This window comes from Triplophysa dalaica, chromosome 10 (assembly GCF_015846415.1).
Source record: "Triplophysa dalaica isolate WHDGS20190420 chromosome 10, ASM1584641v1, whole genome shotgun sequence".
NCBI lineage: Eukaryota > Metazoa > Chordata > Actinopteri > Cypriniformes > Nemacheilidae > Triplophysa > Triplophysa dalaica.
The window spans coordinates 11,857,298-11,874,093 of NC_079551.1; the positions used below are offsets into that span (position 1 = coordinate 11,857,298).

Below are 16,796 nucleotides of genomic sequence, written 5' to 3' on the forward strand. Positions count from 1 at the left end.
ATATATTCACAACAAACACTCAAGTCTTATATATATATATTTATATATAACTAGGCCACATTATATTATATATTATTTTTGTACTCTATATCTGATCCAACTGTGTGTATTATTAATGTTTCAATTCACAAAACCACTTTGCACTTGCAATTGCAAATCAATTGTCTCCTGTGAGCTATGTATTAAGGCCATTAGTAGATATCTACAAATATTTTAAACTGTTGTGCATATCGTTACAATGTCAACAAAAAATCATGGTAACTAAAGATATTTGGTTAGCAGTTTGATTCATATTTTATTTTGTCAAGCAACTCCCCCTACTGGAGAAATAAGGAACAGCAGGGGCGTAAAACTCATTTAACAGTAGGGGGGGACAATATATATAAAATTTCTGAAGAGCAATTTTTGAAGGGGACACAAATAATACAGTCAAAATTGTACTTACTACGCCACTAAGCGACAATAAGCATTAGGTTTATAGGTTCATCATGCAGTCTTGGAGTCATATTATAACTGACCTGAACTGTGAACAATAAAGCTTTTTTCCATTTATATTTATTTTTGTCTTTGTTGTGAAGACAGGAACTACTCATGATACTACACGTTGACAGTGAGTCACTTTTTGAACACTTTTAAAATGTTATCCTGATTTATACAGCAACATTGTTTGACAAAGAAACCGTACATCGACATTATTGAGTGGTTGTTATTTTCCCCTGTAGTGCCCAATCTCCGCTAAACAAACTTTGTTCATGTTCGTGTATCCAAACAAACTTACATTCTGTGTTGTACTCGTTGATGAATCGCCAGAGATTCAGTAAATTTAATGTTTATTTTATCCGCCGCGCACATACTGCACAAGATAGATGCTGAGAAAACGATCTTCTCCAACTGAATGAAAGCTGAGCACCTTTTGTGGACGCTAGATATAGTGCCAACATCACAAAACTGTAACCGGTGTGTTCGCGGCTGTGTGTGACACGGGACCTGAATGGCAGGATCGGTGGCTAATTGTTGCGGTTAATGTTCACATCATGTCAGGTCGCTTAAAATATAACAATGCATGAGAAACGGCTTCGGCGTTTTAGTTTCAGTGTGTGAAGTCCTATGCAACAAGCTAACGTTAACTAGCTAAGTAAAGTTTTAATCGCTAACATAGCAGATTCATAGAAAAAATACATCGGTAATCAGCATTTTTTGAAACAACTAATTTATTAATGAATCAGTATCAACTACATTAAAGAGAATCACTTCATTTAAAGTGAATAAAATAGCTTTCTTACTGGAGTTCAACAACAACTGATGAACTGAGTCGCATAACTGACTTGAATATGTTGCGCAATGCGCAGGTGAGATGAACTTGGAGAGCAGGCATTGGGGCAAACCATTGTGAGAGGCAGGAGAGGGGGAACTCAACAGTTTCTAAATTTAAAACGCATTTTTGCTTTTGTATTTTCTACAAATTACTCAATTACATTAGATTAACATAAATATATTTATTACAATAGCAAATTTAATTGATCGGGGGGGACAACCCTCGGATAGAGGGGGACATGTCCCCTCCGGGATTTACGCCCCTGCCTGCAAACCAACCGGATGTGAGAGGATTTCCTCCCCCATGTAGCACAGACATCTGCTAGGCTTGGTTATTGCGTCAGCTATTTTGAGAACGACTTTTTCCTCTAAATTTGCCATGAAGGGAATGATCGAATGATACACGGACCCAAGTGTGTAGGTAAGTTCATTATGTATTATGATTTTTCAACTTTGGCATCGTGGCTAGCGTGAGATATTTAAAATATTTACTATAAAAAACGCGATCGCGATCTCTTCCATGGCTGTCGTTTGCTGTCCAACAACGCAGCGACATTCAGGAAGTAACCGGGTTGACTTTGAGTCATTTTTCTTACCACAGATGAGCCTGAAACACAGTGCCGCACACTACAGATACTGCTTCGGATCAATTTACATGGATTTATTGTCAGAGCATTACAAATATTTAACTTAACTCGTCCATCGCTATATATTGGTTTCCGTGTAACGTTTGGTGTGTTTAGTGTTTTTTTAGCGTTTAATTTTTATAAACTCAACAGCGCTATGAAGACAATCTCTTTACTATTTATCATCTACGGTAAGTTCATGTTCCCCCAACTTTCCTACTAACCGAGTAAACTACAGCAGACTTTATATTTAATGTAGACTGTAGCAGAAAACATAATATTTGTTACACAATTTTCTGTTACCCGGTGAAGTTTTTTTAAGCCTGTTACTCTGTGTGTGTTTTGTACATGCATGCAAGTCTAGTATGCAGTTAACTTTTTGATGCAAGATTAAAAGCAACCATAAAAAATATGCTGAAGACTATCGTGTACAGTCTCAATGTATTTTTATTGTAAAATTTGACAAAATGGAAAATTATCTTAACAAAATTATTTTAAAAAAAAAAACGAGCAAACTTAAATATATAGTAACTAAATTAACATCGTCGTCTGAAAACAGCAGATTTGTTTACTTCCACACCAGGTTTATTATAGTGCTAAACGTTTCCTGCACTGATTAAATGGTGATTCAATGTAGGCTAACACTAGTCTACTGCTAGCTAGCTTATGTCACTATGGACATTAAGTCAACAGGGTAATACCACTCACAGACTATAGGCTACCCACTTTTCTTGGTGCAAAACTGGGTTACAGTTTGACACGCTTTCCTTTGTCTTTCTTCTCTCTCTTTTCTCTCTTCCCCTTTTTAGGAAACCAAATTTTGATTTAACGTTGCTAAGCAACATTGTGGTCACTGTAGTTCTGGCGCCTCTACTGACTGCAATTTAACACCGTCACTGAGAGTGCTAAGGCAGGAATTAACCATTTCATGCAGGTGGTCGGTCAATATGGATGTTTACTTTTTGGTCAATGGGGATTTTTTACTTTAACTGCCGAAAAACAAAGAGATCATAAAAAATATTATCATATAATTTGTATGTAAATACAAAAGTATTGTTAGGGTGCAATTTGAGTTGGGCTGAACATGGGAGAGCTGAACACGCAGCGCCATCAGATCAGAAACTCTAATCCTGAAATGTTTGAGAAATAATCCACAACCTCCAGCGTCATGTAGTGATGCACACTCCAGTCCAGTAGGCGGCGGTAATGCGTCATGTAGTGATCCACACTCCAGTCCAGTAGGCGGCGGTAATGCGTCATGTAGTGATCCACACTCCAGTCCAGTAGGCGGCGGGAATGCTTTATTTAGTTCGCTAACCGGCATTCTAATTCATCTGAATGAGACTCGTTGGAAGGAGTGTTTTCGTTAGCCCGACATGCTAACGGTCAGAGATCAAACCTTTAATAACTTCGCAGATCGTGTTTATGAACTCAAATACAAACAAAACATGAAGACGCTTTTTTTTCTATTTATGATCACTTTATTCATCAACGGTAAGTTATTTAGAACCTTTCCGCAACAAACCGAGTAAGCGACAGCAGACGTTGTATTTCAGATTGTTGCAGAAAACATGAGATTTACTGGTCAAGTCTTTTACAAGACAGTGTTTGATCTCTCAGTGTTTGTGTCTTCAGGTGTGTTTGGTGATGAGACTGAGAGAGTGTCAGTGAATGAAGGAGATTCTGTTACTCTACACACTCATCTTACTGACATACAGAGAGATGAGCAGATCGTGTGCAGGTTTAAAGGCGATCGCATCGCAAGAATCAACAGAGAGGTCAACAACAGTGATCCAGTTTATGACTCTGATGAGAGATTTACTGACAGACTGAAGATGAATCCTCAGACTGGAGATCTCACCATAACAAACATCACATCTGAACTCACTGGACTTTATCAACTAGACATCATCAACAACAAGATCACAACAAAGAATTTCAGTGTCAGTGAGTATCACAAGCTTTACTTTAATTATCGTTTTATTAACAAAATCATTCAACATCCTGAACAATTACAGTGTGAAATAACAGACATTTGTGCTGTTAATGTTATTGTCTGATGATAGAAATCTCAAACATTCTGTGGTTAAATTGATCATATCAGTACAGTTAACTCAAGATAAATGAAATCTGTCATGTCAACATCATCCATGGATAAAAGTTATCCGTCGGTACGAAGGATTTCTGTCAATCACACCGGTGTGATTAGAACATTCAGTGCTTTGACTGGCACTGAGCTAGAGACCGATTCAATCCTGTCAGAAATCACACATGTGCAGTGCTTTCAACCATGTAAAGTTTATTGTATTGCCTACAAGCACAAAATACATCTAGAGTTTGTAAAATACACACTGATGTAAATGGAAGTGGCAATAACAATCTCCTCAAATATAATTTGTCGGATGTGTTTTATTCACATCAGATACACAGTATAAGCAATTGTTAAGACCAAGCAAACGTTTTCTGCACCTGTTAACAGGTGGTTTGGCCCACTCTTCCTGAGCAGACTGCTCCTGCTGTCTCAGGCTTGATGGGTGCCTTCTCCAGACTGCAAGTTTCAGTTCTTTCCATAGGATTCAGATCAGGACTCACAGAAGGCCACTTTAGAATAGTCCATTGTTTTGTTCTTATCCATCCTTGGGTGATATTAGCGGTGTGTTTTGGGTCATTATCTTGTCTGAGGACCCATGACTGAGACTGATCTTTCTGACACTGGTCAGTACGTTTAGATTTCATTGTGCTCTGCACAGATTCAAGGCACCCTGTGCCAGATGCAACATAGCAGCCCCACAACACATCCGAGCCTCCTCCATGTTTCACTGTTGGTATGGTGCTCACTTCTTTGAAAGCTTGATTTTCTTCGTCTGTGAACATAGAGCTGATGTGACTTACCAAACAGCTCCAGCTTTGGCGCATCTGTTCAAAGGACATTCTCCCAGAAGGATTGTGACTTGTTAATATCAATTTTAGAAAATTCCAGTCTGGGTTTTTTTGTTTTTCTTTCAAAAGTGGAGTCCTCCTGGCTCATGGGTCTTCTTCCATTGCTCAAAAAGTGACGGATGATGTGATCAGAAACTGACGTACCTTCACCTTAAAGTTCAGCTTGTATCTCTTCAGCAGTTATCCTCGGTTCTTTTTCTACCATTGGCACTATCTTTCTGTTCAATCTGGGGTCAATTTTACTCTTGCGGCCGCATCCAAGGAGTTTGGCTACAATTCTATGGACCTTAAACTTCTTTATAATATTTGTTGTCACAGGAACATGGACCTGCTTGGAGATGGTCTTGCAGTCTTTACCTTCACAATGCTTGTCTATTATTTTCTTTCTGAGCTCCTCAGACGACTCTATCCTTTGATTCTCTGGTCATGTTCAGTGTGGTGCACACAATGATAACAAACAGCACAGTGACTACTTCTCTCTGTTTAAATAGGCTGAATGAATGATGACAAGATTGGATACATGTGTGATACTAATTAAAGAAACTTTGAAATATTACAATAATCCAATGGTGTTTAATCTTTTCTAAGGGTACCAACCAATGTGTCCAGGACTTTTAAGAATATCTTTGTAGAATAAGCATTAATTCATGTAGAAAAGGCAGTAAAATTCAAAGCACTCTGAAGACTTTTGCACAAAAGACACTTCTTGGTCTTTAATTGTGTGGCTGTTACTTATTTTTTTTTTTCCCTGTTCATTATTATTAGTTTCAGAAAACATTGTTTGGTCTTATAAGATAAATAAAAACATGCACTGAAAAGTTATGTAGATGGTTGTTTATTTGTCAAGGTAAGTATAATTTTTTTCTTAGATTAAAATAGATATTAAAAATATTAAATATTACATTTTAAAGTGTTTTAAAGCATATCCTCTTAAAACGCTATTGGTCTACTATTTAATCAAAAATAGTTAAAGGAATATAACTTGGCCTGAAAAAACAATTTCAGTCAGAATAATAATTTTGCATCATCCTGTGATTTCTACCACAAGATTTCTATAATGTTCTGCCAACTACAACAGTAATACTTTCTTAGATAAATAAGGCAAGTTTTTTTTTTCTTTATAAAAATGCGGAATGATCCATTGAATTTTCTTTACACTTTAATGTTTAGATGAGTGCTGTGTGTTTGTATCTTTGACGTCCTTTATATTTGGTTTAGTCAATGTATGTGAACATCTGTATTGATTTAATGCTGACCATCCGTCTCTCAGTCACATGAAAGTAATTACAACATCTGTTCTTTATGCTCTCCTGTAGAGTTTTACTAACTCTCTTCTTGTTTGTTCTGCAGGTTTGTCTCCTAAAGTGAAGATCGTGAAAGAGAGAGATTCTGTCTCTCTACACATTGATGTTACTGAAGAACAGAGAAATGAGAAGATACACTGGAAGATCAAACACAACAACTCTCCTGTAGCTGAAATCATTACAGAGAATGGAAAGATCTCAACACCTTTTATTGAAGAGAGATTCAGAGACAGACTGAAGCTGGATAATCAGACTGGAGATCTCATCATCACACACATGAAGAATGAAGACTCTGGACAGTATGAAGCAGATGTCACCATCGGCAGCAACACACACACTATACACAAGACATTCAGTTTCACTGACTCAGGTGAGGAGATCTCTTCAGTATAATAAACATCTTGTCATCTTAATTTAGATAATAAATAATATTAAAGATGCCGTCAATCAGTATTTGTTTCACTGAAAGCTTCTCACAGTCTGGGGCCGGTTTCATTCACTGCTTGGACTAGTCTTAGAAGTTAGTCATATAATAAGTGTTCTTAACTTCTTTAAGTCAGTAACATAAAAAGGTAGATCGGTCTAATTGAAATATGAAAAGTTAGACTGATTAATCCTAACTAACTGCTAGTCAGTGAGACCAGTTATTAAGACACGGTCTTAAAGTGACAGTTCACCCAAAAATGAAAATTCTGTCATCATTTACTCGCCCTCAGATTGTGCCAAAACTGTATACATGTCTTTGTCCAGCTCAACACACAGGAAAATATCTGGAAAAATGTCAGATCTCATCCCTCATTGACTCCCATAGTATTTATTTTCCCTACTATTGCTGTTGAGATCTGACATTCTTCCAAATTTCTTCCTGTGTGTTCAGTTTTTATCAAATCATATAATGATTTCTGATGTTTATCATCCGACTGATACATTCATTATTAATATTTTTAACTGTCATTACTCATTACAGAAGCGAGTGAAGGATTCAACAATGGTGATGGTGAAGATGTTTTATCCTCCACAGATCAGTCTTCAGGTGTGATAGCAGGAATATGTGTTTCTCTTCTGCTCCTGACTGCTGCTGCTGCTGCTGGTGTTGTGATCTACCGTCACCGTAAAATGAGACGTCAAGGTAAGAATCATGTTCAGCTGATACAACAAGAGCAAAATCATCATCTTTATTGTGCTGCAGTGGAGATTGAATGTGTACATGTTGTTTTTGTTCACGATTTAAATGTTTTGTGTATTTTGTGTTATCAGACAGCATTACACTGATTTATACTGAAAAAAGCGGTCACATTTATACTGGGGCTTTCAATTAATTGCATAATAACTCCATTGTTAATTTGTCAGAGCCGATATGTAATTAATAGTTTGTGTTAAAGTAAAGGATGTTTCAATCAGCTCCCTTGTTCAGAAGGGTTGGGGACCGAAACCTCCCTACAAATCTGGTAACTTGACTGGTTTAAAACACAGATTTTTTTTAATGTCTCATTTCCGTGCCACTTAAATGCTGACTGAGCCGTTGATTGAGACATTTGCGTTAACGAAAGTCGGAAAGCTCTGATCATATCAATCCAACACATCTTATATGATGGTGAGACGGATCGCGAATGATCTGTGATCCACATGGATCGTGCTGCACCCCACGGTGCGGAAATGCGCATCACCCATGGATTGATCATATTGAAAGACAAAACGTTTTGTTGCGCAATCTCTCTTCCTCCATCTCTGCACGTTTAGCGTTCATCACAGGGTGTAGTCTTTAACTTCAACCGTTGCATAAGGCAAGTTTCAAATTTAAACTAACGTTGATTCGACACGCACATGATGTGTTTGTAATGCAAAGCTATAACTATAAATCTGTTGCACGTGTTTAAAATGAATGAAGCTCGTGCTGCGTGCCGTGATGCTCGTTCTTAACACAATAATGCATTTGACTAGAAAGCAATGAAATTCCTAAAACATTATACAAGGCTCTAGACTAACACTTGAGAGAGGTGGCACTGGTGCTACCAAGTTATATAGTTGCCGGCACCAGACCTTAACGTTGATAGAACCAGAGTCGTGGGGTGAGTTAAGAAAAAATAATCACTAAAACTTCATTGAAATGTATTTATTACATTAATAAATCATTGTTTATGTTTATTTTTTTCTGTATGTAAACTCTCTTTCACAAAACTGAATACATTTACGATGTTTCTTGTTAATATGGGAAATTTGATGCTATTTTGTGTTTATATGTCCATTTAAGAGAAAGTAGGAGCGATAGAGAACTCTGTGTAGTATTCTTCATAAAAGCTTGATTGATACACGTTTGACTTCTATCAATAGCGACTTACAAATAAATCGTATTTAGCGTGATGTAAAACATTTTGTGTGATTTGCAGAATGACTAGAGAGCTTTATATAATGGTTCGGTGCTTAAAGTTTAAACACATGTGTAACAAGGTTCAGCTTGTGGGTTAGAAAGAGGACGAGGTTGGCGAGACTCAAAAGGGAGTTTATAAAAGATTCTTAAAAGAAACAGATATTCCTATAACAAAATAACTTGGTGGGGAATTCTCCAGCACACCACAAGATTATTTCGGCTCGGATCAGTAGTTCAGTTTTATGGATCCAGTCAGTGATCACTCCCTCTTCAGTCTCCCGTGTTCAGTTTTTAAAGTAGTTTAAAAACTGTGTACTTTAACTTGTGTACTAGTAAATCTTTAGTTCCGTATCGGTACATTTACTTAGTTATTTTTCCTCACATTGTCGTCGCTACTTAGTTAAATTTTCCTGGGATTGGCTAACGAGAATAATCAGTCCGGTCATGTGACCTCTTTCACTCAAATCTTGCAAAGAAAACCTGCGTCACACAGATTTCAGCCTGCAATTTAGTTGAATCCTGGAGTATGACGAACTTGTGCGCCAGGCAGGGCATGTATCAAACAGCGATTTTGCACACTTGAAAGTCACTATGGAGAAATATTGAGTTCCTGTATCACTCCGTTCACCACGTTTCATCCAAATTGCTATATCATGAGATAAAATCATCCATCTCTCTCTGAAGTCTCCACATAAAGTGCTCTGCCCTTATATAGTGGTATAAGTGACATTATAAGCAGCATTTGGGACTCTTATTTATTAATTTCTGCATTGTGGGGCCTAGTACACATGATTGGACAGTTTGGAAGTAGGGATGCACCGATACTACTTTTTCCTTGCCGATCCGATTCCGATACCTGAATTCTGCGTATCGGCCGATACCGATCCAGATCCGATACGATACTAGCACTGTTTTTCTTGATCAAAGTAGAGTTGCATATTTTAACTTTTATTGCCAGAGGTGGATAGTTCTTAAGCATGTTTACTTTCAAGTAAATTTTAAAATATCTGTTCTTTATCGGAGTACTTTGGACGAAAAATACTTCCGAACAGTATGAACAGTTTAACATCTCTGTTTATTACACAAAACTATCACAGTATAAAAGTCTCCAAACTCGCTCATGCACATCCTGGACACAAAATGATGCGCTTGATACATTCGCTTCTACATTATTTAAAGTCATGTGCATTGGACGCATAATGATGCGTGTTTCTCATATGCGTTTCAACTATTATTAAAGAAATAAGGCCAGAAAGCTGTCAGTTTTGCCTGTTAATGATATCACAATGCGCGTAAGCAGCCACATCACTGGAAAATAAGTGAAATGTGAGCCAGGAACTTTAGCAGTGCCCGGACCCCTATACAAGGTATACTTATTCACGACTTTGGGAGCTAGGGAGCTGATTGAGAGACACTGCCATATTTGTGAATATTTGAAATGTTTAAAATGAAACTAACCGCAGAGAAGTTCAAAAAAATTATTTGTTGGCAAGTGACATTAATACACACAAAATTCAACAACAGAATATATAATCACAAGCTCTTTTATTTAGTTTTTATTTGTGATGCTATAAACAAATCTACTCGATTACAATGCTTTTCTGACTCTTCCCTTTTGTTACACGATGAGCAGAACCAAATCTGCTGTTTAATGCAGTTACAGAAAATTCTAAAGGCTTTATGGGGACTTTAATTCGGGGGAAAGTACCAAAGAGTGGCTTCAAATAATAGAAACAATTACCTTAGTTTAAGTTTTTTACTAAATCAGTTAAAAAAACAACTAAAAAAAATGATTGTAGGAGGGAAATGTAATCGGCATTGTAAACGTTCATTGTTTATCACCCAAAAAACAAGAACGTCCTCTTTAGCACATGTAAAAGCATTCTTCTGAATTCTGCAGATTTTTCAAAAATTTTAAACAAATTTTTTTGTCTGTTTTTCTTTCAGATCCCAACAGAGAAGGGGTGAGGGAGACAAGTGTGCCTTTGAATATAATCAGCAGTAATGGGGATGTGCCTCCAGTTTGACATGATCAACATCACACACATGAAGAAGTTTAAAATTGATGTATGTTTGCTGTTGCGAATGTAAGGGAGGTTACAATGTATTGGGAAACAATGCAATGAACTTTGTCTAAATGTATGACACATTACTTGAGAGATGGGACAGAATAGTGAAGATGCAAGGGTCTGGAGGGATGGCCTAGTGGCCCTGAGCTCAGTTAAAGATGAAGAGCATGACATAAGGGCAAATCCAAGAGCAGATCTCAAGGAGAGCAGCCCAAAGGAAAAGAAGAGTCGTAGCTCTCGAGCAAGAGGGGTTGATCACTATCTGTGATATTTAGAAAGGCAATTGGTGCCTTTCTTGCTGAAAATAGGGTTTGAGACCATACCTGCAAACTAGCCCTTTTTACGGCAAACTTTGCCATTTTGAATCGGAATCTGCCGTTCTTGTGAATCAAGTTTTTTTGTCATAGAATGAGGGGGTTGTGATTTATAAAATGTTCTCAGGCAACGCAACTTCTTATTGGAGTTTGGCAGAATGCATAAGTTGAATGTAAAAATTACAAAGATTTTCTTACATTTAGTCATTTAGCAGACGCTTTTATCAAAAGCGACTTACAGGTGGGGTAAGCAATGGAAGCAATTAGGACAGCATAAGGACAACAAAAGCATAAGTGCAAAGAAGACTGGTCTCATATAACCTAACACGGTATGCAGAGCCAAGTCAGAATTTTTTTTTATAAAGAGTAGAGAAGAAATAGAAGTCAGAGCTGATCAGTCAGGTGTTGGCGGAAGAGATGTTTTTTCAGACGTTTCTTAAAGATGGCTACAGAATCTGCAGATCTTGTAGCAGCGGGCAGATCATTCCACATGGGTGGAACAGATCCGGAGAAGGTGCGCGAGAGAGATTTTTATACCTTTATGGGATGGTACCACAAGACGTCATTCGTTTGCAGAGCGTAGGGATCTGGCGGGTACATATGTCTGCATTAGTGAGTGAAGATAAGGTGGTGGCGAACCACTGGTGGTCTTGTAGGCCAGGAGCAGAGTCTTGAATTTGATGCGAGCGACTATAGGGAGCCAATGTAGCTTAATGAATAGAGGAGTGACGTGTGCTCTCTTTGGTTCATTAAAGATAACTTTTGCCGCAGCATTCTGGATAATCTGTAGAGTTTAGGTTGTGCAAGTTGGAAGTCCACCCAGTAGCGCATTGCAGTAGTCCAGTCTGGACAGGACAAGAGCCTGAACTTGGACTTGCGTAGCATGCTCTGATAGGAAGGGTCTAATTTTCCTATTATTGTAGAGCATAAATCTACAGGACCAGGCGATGCTGGCAACTTGATCTGTGAAGTTGATGATGATGGCAAGATGATGATGACATGATCATTTTACTAACATGATGTTAACACAATTGGCATGTTAGCGAGCTAAATGGTTGCTATGCGAATGTGTGGGGTTGCTATGGGCATGGCTTGGCATCTGCTAATTGATAATCCTTTAAGCCATGAGTGAAACGATCCAACCTCATTGTCTCTACGACACTGTCCTGCAAAGATTTGCTGTGTTTTATATATTTTTTTTTAAACTCTTGTTTTTGGTTCTATCTAGCCACAATTGCTTTGTTAAAATCTTAAATGTTAGATCTGAATGCAGATTTGTTTTTATTTGGATTTAATTCTGATAAACATCTTTATAGTATATTATACAAAATTGTCTGTGTTTACTGTCAATTTATTAGTGTAAACAGCATGAACAGCTTTAAAGCACTTGATTCAATCCTGCTAATGAATTTAACCAGAAAAATATACAATTGAATTTCTTAAAATTTAATCTCTTAATTTCTGTTTGCACTTCTCTGAATTATTACGGTCACGAGTTCTAGATGATGTAGTGCTTATACTGTATTGCTTATGTGTAATAAGTAAAAGACTTGACTAGTTTTAATTCTCGTTCTTATTGACTTTACACTAGAATAATTTAATCGTCATCTGTTATATTGAGATAGATTTTTATCCTGTAGTTTACATTTATGCATTTTGGCAGACACTTGTATCCAAAGCGACTTTTTTTTTTAATTATTCTATACATTTGTATAGTTGTTAAGCACAATTGTGATTAAAATTCGTTATGTATGAAGATTGAGTAAAATCTTGCAGAGTTTGAACTTCATTTCTTTATTTAAAAGATTATTTGCATAAAACAACAGATTCAAACCAGAACTTTTGGCTAATTTCATAATTTGATTATAGCTTCTTGTTCACCTTTATTGCCTTCTTTTGTCTTATTTTGAAGTAGGGAACAAATTGTAGTTTTGGACACCAGATGGCGCAAAAGTCGAAGAGAATTCACTGATCGCATCGTGAGGTCAGTTTAATACTGTATATTTTAATGTGTTGTTCATATATTTGGACACATTGAGGCGTTATAAAATTTAAAGACTTCCAATTATAGTGATGTTCTAAAGATTAGACACATCTGACAAACCCTCAAGTTTATGTGTAAGCGCATGGAGATTCTGCTGAACTGCAGTAAACATGTGAAGACGACAAGAATATGACGTAAAGGTGAAGAAGTAACTCCTATAAATAATTTTTAATCGAATATCTCATTAAATTAGCATTGTTTGCCAGAACAAGTCATTACATTTGTATTTAAATGAATTTGGCATGCTTTTAAACAACTTCCAGTGCATTACAAGGTCAATTTTACTTTTATTATATATCATTCATACAGTGTGAGCCGACAATATCACTGTTTGATTGTATTTTTATAAATGACCTCCGATGCATCATATACCTTATTAAAGCTGTTTTTCTGTGGAGTTAAACATAATACAAAGACGGCAAAAGCACCACATGTTAGAAACACAATCACCTTTCACACCTCTGACATGCACACATGGTCATTTACCACAAACAGGCACCAATAGATCAGCACAAAGACACGTCTCATGTTCACCAGCAGAACAAAACCACAATTCTTTCCACATCGTAACCCAGAAATGAAACCTAGTGTCATGTGGGTTTAGAGAAATACTGTGTTTTAATTATTTGAAAGCTTTCATGCAAAGTGAATGTTGTTGACCTGCACTTGTGAATGCGATGGAGGTGTTAAAGCGGCTAAGAGAGCAAGTTTTTGTCTCTGTTGTTTTGACCTTTAGTGTTTTCAGGTGTTCCTCACATTGCAAAGTACTACTTGAGAAGTCCTAAGCGAGGATACACAGGTGTATCCTTCACATCCTCAGGAGGAGGAGATAAGACACAAAGAAACAAGATGAGGATGTACAAACAAGAAATAAGAACCCTTTAGTGAGTTTGTGTATTTTTTCCCCATCAGTTCCCACTGTATCTTGTCACTGTGTATTCATACCCATAATAGACTCTTGACCGACCTTCATGTGAAGTTCATACAGAACTATATGTGGCTATATGTGTACATTGTTTTTACATGTATTTATTTACTCAGATTATTTTCTTTATTGTTTATGACTGCTTTCAGGGTCTAAGGCACGTGTCGTATGGATGGAGGTGGGCTCATTATGTGGCTAAATCTAACGGAAGTCAAACAGCTTAACACAACCAGCACACAACTTTACTGTAGACATTGAGCTTAGCTCCGTAAAATAAAGTGACACTTTTTCAGAGCCCTGAACCGTTAAAGATGTTTTTCATGTTCGTTTTTCTGTCACTGTGCTTCTGCTGTCGGGATGGTAAGTTGAACAAACTCATCTTTATTTTATGATTTTTATGGTTTATGGTAGACATTTGTGCAGAGCAATAGTGCACAGTATATTCCCAGATGCAATTTAAATCAAGATCTTTAAAAGGAGATATTCTTTAGATTTGGCTCTATGATTTACTATCATGAACAGATGTAGTGCATTGGGTTATTAATCAATTATTCATACTGTAAATGTATTAAATGGTGAGAAATTTGAAACTAAGATTCTCAATGGTACATACAAAAGTAGTGTCAAGTGGCTCCACGTAGTAAAGTTATAAGATCACACATCTTTTCAAACTAAAAACAAATAGAAAAGTATGCAAGCTTCCAATGTATTAGTTTGCTAGATGTTGACTTCTGAACACTTTCTTCAGGTGTGTTTGGTGATGAAGTGAAGTTAGTGTCAGTGATGGAGGGAGATTCTGTTACTCTACACACTGATCATACTCACAAACAGACGGATGATCTGATAGTGTGGAAATATGGCTCTCAAGAGTCTCTCATAGCTAAACTCGATAGAGATGCCAATAGAGTCTCAATATATGATGCTGTTCATGATGGGATGTTCAGAGACAGACTGCAGGTGGACGATCAGACTGGATCTCTCACCATCACAAACACCAAAACTGAAGACTCTGGACTTTATCACATAACCATCATCAGCAAACAAAAGACCTCATACACATTCAGTGTTACTGTCTATAGTGAGATATTTCCTATGACATATTTGAATTTAATATTTTTTTGTGCTAATATAATACTCATTAACTATCCTTATACTCGCAATATACATATATGTTTAAGATACAATACATGCAGTTAATTTGTTTTTAACCCGCAAACCTTGCAATATTAGTTCTGTTTTTCAATATTTTGAGACATTGCTTTATATACATTTTCAGCTCGTCTGTCCATTCCTGTCATCACTAGTTACTGTCCACAAAACTCATCTTCAGTGTCAAAATGTGTGTTGTCGTGTTCAGTGATGGATGTGACACATGTGAGTCTCTCCTGGTACAAAGGAAAGAGTTTATTGTCCAGCATCAGTGTGTCTGAAGGCAGTGACATCAGAAGCATCTCTCTTCATCTCTATGTGGAGTGTCCTGAGGATTCTTACAGCTGTGTGTTGAACAATCTCATCACAAATCAGACTCAAATCTCAAAAACAAATCTCAACATCACTGACGTCTTTCATTCGTGTTCAGGTGAGTCACACTTCGTGTTTATTTACTGAGCTCTGATTATGTTTGACTGTTTGAAGAGGATTGGATTGTTGGCTTGCACATGAATCTCGGAAAGTATTTACATTTCAATGCCCATTTTAACGTTCCATCTTCAAACATGACATCTTTCATATGTATTAGACAGAATTAATTCCAAAGTTTATATAAACCAGTAAAATGGTGGGTAAACGGTGGCCTTTTTAAAACATAATGTCGTGTTTTTTGTTATTTTATTCCCTCAGATTGTAGAAGCTGTAATGGTCAAGAATGTGTGATCCAGTTGGTCATGTCTGCTGTGGTGGGTTTGGCTACTGTTGCTGTTCTGGTGTATGAAGTCAGATCGAGCAGAATTCAGACTTCATTATCAGATCATCACTGATGATATTGTGCATTAATCTCACATCCATCTTGTAGAGCATTCCCCTTTATTAAAGAGAAAACATTTTGTGACTTTTAAGGTCCTACTTTGGTTTACGGAGTGTCCAACAACAAGTTTAAGTACATACACGGTGTAAAAATACTTTCTCTTTTTAGTAATAGGCAATTATTATTACCTGTGTGGGTTGAAATCGTTTTTTTCAAAGTGACATTTGTGCTCTCTATTGGCGAAGCATGTAAATGCATGAAAGGGATTTGGCTTTCCTACAGTGTTGGAGTACTGGTTCTGGTGTCAGCTAAATATCAATGTCAATAAATATAATACAAGGTGAAAATAAAGAAGCATAAAATACAGATGATGCTTGTACAGAATGAAGTATATAAGTATTCAAATGGATGGTTACCCTTGTTACCGCATTGCAAAATAAGATAGAACGTCCGAAAATAACATGAAGCATAGGAAAGTTGTAAATGTGCATTGTGGAGACACGCTTTAATGTAATGTTGTAATGTCGAGGCCCTGAGATTATAGCTCAGAAAGCTAAAATCTGTGTTGGTTTTACAGTGAAGACCTGTCACATCTTCAGAGAGTTTGGGTGAAGCATTCACTTGATTTCACTACATCTGGAAAGACTTTCTGGTATGAGTGCTGTTAACATACAACACTGTTATGCAGTAAGAGTTGACACTCTTGAAAAAAATGACACGTTGTGTATGAGTCAGAAATAAGGATTTGTTTAAGTTTGAGTTTGTGGGGTACCAGACAAATAAGCGGTAGGCCTAAGCAATACACCAAAAACTATGGGTTCACTTCAGTTAAAAACAAAATATTATGGTTAATGTAGTCAAACTACATGTTTACCACAAACCAAAAACCTTAGTTGTTTTTCGTAAGGGAAACTCAAACACTTCCACTA

At 36.9% G+C, this 16,796-nt stretch overlaps 1 protein-coding gene across 2 annotated transcripts; it reads left to right on the plus strand.

Annotated features, from left to right (window-relative positions):
- The first annotated feature begins 1,589 nt into the window (after window positions 1–1,589).
- LOC130430404 (uncharacterized) lies at window positions 1,590–12,719 on the plus strand. 2 transcript variants are annotated; one of them, XM_056759507.1, is made up of 5 exons: window positions 1,590–1,735; window positions 3,576–3,887; window positions 6,231–6,554; window positions 7,152–7,313; window positions 10,500–12,719. In XM_056759507.1, the coding sequence occupies exons 1-5, from the start codon at window positions 1,711–1,713 to the stop codon at window positions 10,577–10,579; spliced, it is 903 nt and encodes a 300-aa protein (XP_056615485.1). In that variant the 5' UTR covers window positions 1,590–1,710; the 3' UTR covers window positions 10,580–12,719. The 2 variants fall into 2 exon arrangements, with proteins under 2 accessions (XP_056615485.1, XP_056615486.1); XM_056759508.1 differs by having other exon boundaries at window positions 7,206–7,313.
- The last annotated feature ends 4,077 nt before the right edge of the window (window positions 12,720–16,796 follow it).

Excerpts from the sequence above, each read along its gene's own strand:
- LOC130430404 (XM_056759507.1), top strand. The coding sequence starts at position 1,711 with ATGATACACGGACCCAAGTGTGTAG. Across the intron at positions 3,888-6,230 it reads AACAAAGAATTTCAGTGTCA|GTTTGTCTCCTAAAGTGAAG; the intron begins GTGAGTATCACA and ends TTTGTTCTGCAG. Across the intron at positions 7,314-10,499 it reads CCGTAAAATGAGACGTCAAG|ATCCCAACAGAGAAGGGGTG; the intron begins GTAAGAATCATG and ends TTTTTCTTTCAG.